Source organism: Tupaia chinensis, unplaced genomic scaffold, assembly GCF_000334495.1.
Source record: "Tupaia chinensis unplaced genomic scaffold, TupChi_1.0 Scaffold139943_1, whole genome shotgun sequence".
Taxonomy (NCBI): domain Eukaryota; kingdom Metazoa; phylum Chordata; class Mammalia; order Scandentia; family Tupaiidae; genus Tupaia; species Tupaia belangeri.
In genome coordinates this window covers 2,326,991-2,335,664 of record NW_006199822.1, presented here as the reverse complement: position 1 = coordinate 2,335,664, position 8,674 = coordinate 2,326,991, and the positions used below count along the sequence as shown (strand labels likewise).

Sequence of the window (8,674 nt, the reverse complement as noted above, 5' to 3'; positions counted from 1 at the left end):
CAAAGCCCCAAAAAAAAAAAAAAAAAAAAAAAAAAAGAAATGAAAGAAGAAAAAAGAGTCACTCACAGAGCAATCAAGCCTGAAGATACCATAATGCACAGTTGAGTCCTTTCATGCTTACTTGAACAAGGGCATGAACTGCCCTGTCTTCGTGTGCCACAGTCATGTAAGACACTTACAACTTATTCACTTGACTACTCATTTATTATTACTAGTAACTCCCGCTCTTTGTTTATCTCCGTCCTCTTGGACTGAGAGGCTTCCTGTCTGACCAACACTGAAAAGAATACTCCTGGCTCTGAGCCCTTTCTGGCGTCTCACTGCTGCAGTGAGATCTTAGGAACACTGAATGAAAACTGGCCAGACTTAAGCAGTCCCAGGCCCCCAGCGCCTGATCATCAACGCAGGACCTCATTCATTAAAATATCCACCTAGCCCATTCTATTGAATCATTTCCCTTGTTTGTAACACATGAATGGATGCATAGCTATTATTTATATTCCTAAAGTTAAATAACAGTGAAGAGGGAGGGAAAGAAATACACATAATCCTGCCGCAGGAAAACCACCACTACGAGCATTCTGACACGTTTCTCTCCAATCCTTTTAGACATAGAGCACTGCTTTATTTAGAAAGAATTATAATCATACTATTTATATGTACATACAATTTTTTAAACGTCTTCTAAACAACATTGAACCAAAAATCTTTTTCAAAATGAATATGTATTCTGAGGATAAAAGTATGCAAACTAGAAAACACAGAAAATGCATGTAAAATAAATATTGCTCGAAGTCCTGTTATCCAGATGTGGCCCCTACCAACATATTGGTACATTTTGCTATTGTATTAAAATATTCATGTACAGATTTTTTTTTTAATTTTGAAAATGAAGATCAAATTCTATATAGTCAATATATTGTCTGCTACATTCACTTAGCACTATATTGTTATAGGGCGCGTGCGCTTGCCAGACAAACAGAGAGAGACATAGAGACAGAAAGCGAGAAATCACCCCCCAGGGGCGATGGTCACACCGCAATCCCTTCTCTCCCATTCTCCTCTCAGGATCTTGGGCATGCACGCACACGCGCCCGCCATGAGTTCTAAGCCACCGGGTCTGGGACACGAACCGCGGTCGACTATGTGGGAATCCAGTGACATAGCCATTATGCTAGCTGCTGGTTCCCAGCACTATATTGTGAACATATTCATAGACCATTTAAAATTCTTTGAGACAATGAATTTTAATTGATAATATATTATATGTTTGTGTCATAAGAGTATTAATTTCCTTTATTGAAAATTAAGGGTGTTTCCAGATTTGCAAAAATGTGAGCATGTTTGTCAGTATCTTTGTTCTCATTATTTATTAGAGCCAATTTTCAGAAGTATAATTATTTAAAATGTTTAAACCAAAAATATATATGAACTATATCAAGAAGTAAGAAAATCACTATTTTTCTCTACATTTCTATATTAAGGGGTTGGACACCACAATTTTAAAAACTTTTATGTAAATCTACTTGGGTAAATTTTTATTAGGCTGAACATTTTCTTTCTTTTTTTTAAGAGAGTTTTGTTTTTTGTCTGTTTGTTTGTTTTTGTTTTTGCTAGAGGGTATGTGCATGTGCAGGAGAGACAGAGACCATTCTCCTCTTGGGATTTTGGTCATGTACACACACATGCCCAGTGTGAGTTTAAGTTGCCATGTCTATGACTCAAACCGGGGTCAACTATGTGGGAATCCAACAACGTGACCATTACACTATCTGCTGGTCCCTTTTTTTTCTTCTTCTTCTTCTTTTTGAGTAGCTTTTTGCCATAGGGCATGTGCACTTACCCAAGAAAGATAGAGAGAAAGTGAGATATCATCCCCTGGGGTGAGGGGGAATAGCCACACCGCAATCTCTTCTTCTCCATTCTTCTCTCAGGAGTTTGGGCATGCATATACCAAGTGCCCAGCATGTTTTTCAAGATGCCAGGTCTGGGATTCAAATTACGGAGTTGGCCATGTGGGAGCCAGTGCCTTAACCACCATGCTACCTGCTGACCCTGTTTTTCCTTTTAAAAAAGCTAGCTTAGAGAGTTTAATATTGGGAGAGGCTAGAAGGAAGGTACATAGAACATTCCTCTGAAACTTCCTGTCAATTGATAAGTATTGCAAAATAGAAAGTAAAAAGCAAAAACTCCACAACTATCTATATTTTGATGTGTGTGTGTGTGTGTGTGTGTGTGTGTGTGTGTGTGAATTACGTATTTTTTCTATTTACTTTTTGAGGTGTTATTTCATATTTGTTCATTGTTTACATATTTAAAACACTACCATTAATTTAGTATTATCTCTCATTTTCACTGGAAATAGTTTTTCTTAGTCTATGTTTTCCTAAAAAAGATAGTTGACTATAGTAAACATTTCTTTCCCAATTTTTTTTTCTATTGTTTCCCAGCATAGGGAATCCTACTTATTCTAGCAGTTTGATAATATTTTTCAGTTAATTTTTTATATTTAACTCAGATTCATGGGTGATTCACCTTAGTGTGTGATGGAAAGATTTAAACTTCTTTTCAAAATTGCTTTGAACTATGCTGACCTAATTTACTGAATAATCCATTTTTTTCTCTTTGGTTTTGATGCCTTTTCTACCACATATTTCTTAATATTTCTTTTATGTAGAAATTGTGTTTATGCTTGAGAAGTTATTCCGTCCCATTCTTACACCATCACCACCTTAATTTAATAAGCTTTGAGTGTTTTATCTTCTAGCTGGGCATATCTTTCCTCATTATATAGCAGTCTAGTGTTATTGAGAAAACAAATGTTTTAACCTGATTAGAAGTGGATTTAAATTCCAGCTCCACGTCTTACAACATGTGCATCTGGGGGAAACTGTTTAACCAAACTGGGCTTTAATGATTTTGTATCTAAAGTGAAATTACCACCACCTACCTCACAGAGTCCTGGTTAGGATCTTTGTAAGATAATGCATGCAAATAGCCATGGAACTGCAAACAGGTAGGCCATTACAATAATTAAGTGTCTTCTTCTCTTTCACTTTTCTTTAAAATACTTCCCTTTTTAGTCTCCTAAGTGGACTTTTTTTTTTTTAAAGAAAGAATTGTTTTATTTATTTATTTATTTTATTTGACCAAAGAGAGACAGAGTGAAAGAGGGAGAGCAGGGAAAGAAAGAAAGCAAGACGCCAGGTCCGGGACTCAAACTGCAGTCGGCCATGAGCCCTTAACCATCATCCCACCTGCCGCCCCCCTAAGTGGACTTTTGATGTAGTAGGATGCTATCTCCAAAGTCACCTGGCCTTTCATTTGGAATATAAAATAGTCTAAGACCCGATAACCTGGTAATATTAAACCTTCCCATTCAGGAACATAAAATAGGGGACTTGATTGGTCATGGGGGTGATTTCTGATGGGAAAGGAGAGATTTTAGAATTTTAGAATTCAAATAGCGGGGTCCAATGCCAAAGACAGGGATTCTGTACAGCTAAAAGAAGGTAACAGAAAGGAAGCAAAGAAAGTGAGAGGTCCCACATAAAAGACACCTTGAGCTGAACCCATTGTCAGGGACTGTCATTCCCCAACAGATTCAAAGTGTCTGAGGGTTATCTAGAAAAATAAAATAAAATAATAATAAAGTGGACTCAAGTTTTCAGTCTGGGTGGTCGTTTCTACTCAACTCTACTTATTTCCTGAAGGCAGCAATGGCTTTTCTCTTGCTGGGAAAGTTAGCCTGAAAAAAGGATCAGCCATGGGAAACAATCTCTAGAAGGAGAAATGATAAATGGGACAATTGCATCACTGGCTCAAGACCCAAGAAGGCTGTTTTGGAATGCATGACTTTGAGGGATGTTACTGTCATCCCTCGAGGACGGTTTATAGCATTTAAACTTTCAGGTGTTATTTTGAGATAGTTTAAAAATACACATTTCAAAAGACTTGGATTTTGTTTTTTTTCCCTTCCAAACACAAATAGTCCCAAGTATACACAGTGAGCATAAATTTGTAAATGCAAAGATGAAGATTATCTGCTTAAATATTTGTTAAATATATAAATATAATTTATGGGTAATACTATTTAAAATGTAAGTACTGTCTGGAAACATGCACAAACGTTGGAGAATGCTAAAGCGTCTGGCAGCAAACCATCCTCATTGATAGCCAGTCGTGGCCATGATGGGGCACTCCTGATAGGTTCTAAAGAGAGCCCACTGGGTGAGCATGTTTCTTGGCCCAGGTCTACAATGAAGACCACTGTAAGGAATGTTCCGGTATCTAATCTTACAGGCAACAATTTAAGTCTGGGCTAAAATAAATGGAAAGTCATCTCTGTGAGTAGTGCATCTGTAGAGAGACTGCATAGTCGATCACTGGGTGCTAAAGGAGTCATGAGAGGCCTGAGAGCCTCTGGAGAGAGAGAGAGGAACTGTCTCCAGGCAACCTGGTCCCATCCACTTGGGCACTATATATGCTTCAGGTGGGGGTGGATGCCCAGGGCCTTGCAGCCTACCTACTGACGGACTTCAGACTCAACTCTCCTCATTGCCGAAACCATAGCTTCCCAAAGACTTGAGGGTATTGTGTGAGGGATTTGTATTCTTCGAGGACAGGAAAATAAGGAAGAAAGCAGTGATTCGACATTAGAAACTGCTCTTAAACATTTACACAGACACACACACACCTTGTCTATTACTGTCCTTAATTTTTATTTTAAATATACTCAGTCTAATAAATTTGTTAATGAAAAGTAATCATATAAGACAGATTTTCTTTTCTTTTAAGAGACAGATTAAAAAAAAAAAAACAGCATTCACCTTCACTATTTACTTTCCTTTCCTACTTACTTTCCAAGTAACCCATCTGTATTTTTTTGAAATTTCTCATGATAAACATATTCAAGGGTCCAGACTGGCTCAGTGGTAAAACAAGATGTTCTACAAGGCAGAGTCACAAGGAAAGGTTCCAGGTGGGTGTCTGGAGACCTCCCTGAGTCCACCCAGCTCACATGCACATGCTCATGATCTGGGGCTGAATGAAGCTGGGATGGGTTGTGGCTGGGGATATTGTTTCTCTCTCACACACACACACACTCATTCATGAAATAAATAAATAAAATCTTGAAAAATAAATTTTAAAAGAAATAGAAAGGCCTCCCTCAGGTGGTGATTTAAACAAAACAAAGACCATTTCGGATAAACATCTCAAGTCCTGAAAAAATACCTTTCCAAAGTATATGTTATTAACTGACCAAGACACTTCCATTGTAATGCAATACCTTTTCCTCAGAGTGTACAGATGTGTGCAGTGAAAGAAAATAAAGTAACAGAAAGGGGGACAAGGGACCAGCCATAAAGAAAGGATTCTCAGAGGGGCCAAAGGAAGCTAACAAGGAACTAAGAGTCTAACAGGTGTGAGAAATCTAGTTTTCTGTAGGAAGAACAGACAAATGTTTATTTCCCTATAGTTCCCATGCCAGAAATACTTAGTGATTCTTAGGCGGAAAACAGGGCGACTAGATATAAAAGGAAGAATAAATCTGGAGTAAGACTGTTTTAAAATGTGGTTAGTGGCATCCTCTTCAGACAAGTTTGAAATCCCAGGACCCTGGTCCGTGCAGCAGCTGCGGACAGCACCCAGAGGAAGCAATGGAAATGCAAACACCATTCACGAGGGAAGGTGGAGAGCCGTGCGGTTGGACAAAGGGTGTCATGGAACAGAGTCGCCAAGTAGACAAGAAACCTACCCACCTCTGCCAGATTGTCTCCCGACTTGGCAACAGCAGGGGGGTCGAGGAGCAGAGACTCGGCATGGATTCTGCGTAAGCGTTCTTTAAGGTCTGTATTTTGGGCTAGGGCCTGGAACATGTTAAAAATAGTGGGGCTCTGTTAATAAATGCATGCTTCCAGAAAGCTGTTTCAGCAGTGGGCCCAGCAGGAGAGATTTCTAAACCTCTCAGTGATCGGGCCCTGAGAGGGCACTTCCTGAACCTTTTCCTTGAATGGCCTCCAATAGGCTGCCAGTTGGGAGATGCCTGGAGATAATAAGCAGTCACCTCAGGAGTGATGCTCCTTCTCTAGTCTCATTCCAAAAATGGAAAGAGCGTTAGGAAGGAGACAGAGAAATCACAGTCTCCTTCAGCTTTTATTAAGATTAGTGGATTCAGGGACCAGCAGATAGCATAATGGTTATGTCACTGGACTCCCATGTAGTTGACCATAGCTCATGTCCCAGACCAGATGGCTTAAAACTTATGCCAGGCGCAAGTCCGTGCATGCTCAAAATTATGAGAGAAGAATGGAGAAGTAACTGCAGTGTAGCCATCCCCTCCCGGGAGGGTGGTGTGATTTCTCTCTATCTGTCTCTGTCTCTCCGGTGAGTGCATGGGTCCTATAGCAAAAATCTCTCTTAATAAAAAAAAAAATAAAGAGAAAGAAGAAGAAAAAGATTAGTGGATTCATAGCACCTCCTTCTTCCCACCATCTTCCATCTCTGTGGCCAACTCCCCCTCTAGTGACTCCAAGCATCTCTCATCTTGAACCAAAGTGCTGCTCCCATTCTCTGTGATTGGACACATGAAGAGTCTTCAAGAAGTTCACAGAAAACACATATTATGAAAAAGTCATGCACGAATTTCAAAATTTTCTGCACCAAAATTAACTCATACTTTCCACAAACTTTCTGAAGTCTCCTTATATTTCAGTATCATTTAATGATCATTCCAGTTGGATTGGATCTGAGGAAGTGTCCTAAGAGTAGGACTTTTTGGGGGAAAAATTTTACTCGTTTTCAATAGAGGTATTGGTTGTTTTATTAATTCTTCAGAACTAATTTATTTAAAAAATAAATAAACAGCAAACAGCAAGCCTTACTTACCTGTATAGGGGCTTAAGGACCATGGTGCTGGGGATGGTGGATGTGAAACTTGAGGAAAACAGACTACCCCAAACCACTTTGATTTTCCCCTGGTTAAATCCCATTTCTTATCTCAACCTCTCAAATAGGAGGGAACTGGCTCAATGATAAAAGAAGAGTTCCTTCACACTGATACTGCTATCCAGGTCAGGGCCAGCTATTTCCAAATGGCATGTCTTTGGAAGAGGACAAGTTCTCAAGTTCTCCTGACTGTCCCTCTCAGACATTCAGCACGTCAGCTCCATGGTGCTTGCACACAGATCCATCCCACTGACTGTCTTCCTGACTTTTGAAGTCATTGTCTTTACTATCTTTTAGGTCTACTGGGCCTACGTCCTGAGAGACATGGCACTACTTAATCCACTGTCTGGATCTCCAACAAGGCTTTTGGCTTTATTTCTTAGTCCTCATGGAGGGTATAGGTTATTTGAAAATTCTCAAGGGCTATTTAAGACACAGTGAACAAGAACTAAGACCATAGAGGCATGCATACAAATCTCTCCAAGACGTTCACTTCATCCTGGTTAATATGTGACTGGCATGGTGGCTAGAAGCTTGGGATGGCCTGAAATTTGTGTTACTTTAGTAACTTTCCTTTGTGAGCCACAGGAGGAAGAAACGTATCAAAATTGTATATACAGAACCAACATGTCCATTCTGATAGTTCTCAGATGATTCGAAACATTTTATTTTTTTAAAAAACAAGTTTTGAACCTAATCAGGACTCCAAGTCAAAAAGAAAATAATGGATCGTTCTTTTTTATCTTAAGCTTATAAACCATGAACACGTGTGAAAGTGAGTTTCTTAGTGAAGGGGAGAATATTTGACCCAGATATAATACTACAGTGAAACGGGATTCAACGGTCACACAAGCCGAGTCACAAAATGATGCCACAGAAGAAGGGCAGGGAAGAGGAAGGCCACCAAAAAAGAAGTGCTCTATAAGAGGTACTTTCTAAATGCAACTTAATGAGAACAATAAGAAATGCTTTGTACTACTATTAAATAAACTTTAAAAACAAAACAAAAAGAACCACTTTGCTTTCTCTCGAAGTTACTTCACTTCTCTCAAAGCAAAGTGGCACCCAGTGTGTGGCTGGCTGTCCTCTACAATCCAAAAGAGAATGTTTCTATCTCCAACCTTAAGATAGTTTTAAGGCTCTACTTTACTCATCTACTTTTTAATTTTGACAGAGGGTGTGGGCTCTCACTGGAGACAGAGAAAGAAAAAGAGAGGGAAAGTGAGAAAGCACTTCCTCCACATGGGGAAGAGTCTTGCTAGAATCCCTTCTCCACCTCTCCCTCTTTTAGAATTTTGGACATGCACACATATGTGCATGGCATGTTTTTTAAAGCCACCAGTCCAATACTCAAACCACATGGTTGACCATATGGGATCCAGACATTTAAAAACACCAGTCCTAAGACGCCATACATGGAATAAGTCAACGTTATTTTGAATCCCGTTCAAAGATGGCATATTTGAATGGTCAACTGGTTGAATGTGTCTTTAATATTCTCTAATAAAGTTATGTGCTACTGGAAAAGGATTTATCATAAACATTACATGGAATGATTATTTTTCTCAGCAACATGACAAATAGAAAATACAAATGGACATTTTCTAGTTCTCTCAATGTATTGGCTTCTGGTAACAGAATCCTGAGATTTATCTCCTTTACTTGATCCATATAGAAAATTCATTATTGCTTCAAATGGTAATTTCATGTGTGCACACACACTCTT

At 39.1% G+C, this 8,674-nt stretch overlaps 1 protein-coding gene across 5 annotated transcripts in view; it reads right to left on the bottom strand.

Annotated features, from left to right (window-relative positions):
• OSBPL3 (oxysterol binding protein like 3) overlaps positions 1 to 8,674 on the bottom strand; it is a 226,841-nt gene that overhangs the window by 54,107 nt on the left and 164,060 nt on the right. For 4 of the 5 annotated variants that reach the window (XM_027765935.1, XM_027765934.1, XM_027765936.1 and 1 more), the window contains one exon: positions 5,763 to 5,870. The exons of the other annotated variant lie outside the window; for it this stretch is intronic. In XM_027765935.1, the coding sequence (XP_027621736.1) occupies positions 5,763 to 5,870 (108 nt within the window). The remainder of the gene's footprint in view (positions 1 to 5,762; positions 5,871 to 8,674) is intronic. 5 annotated transcript variants of the gene reach the window in all.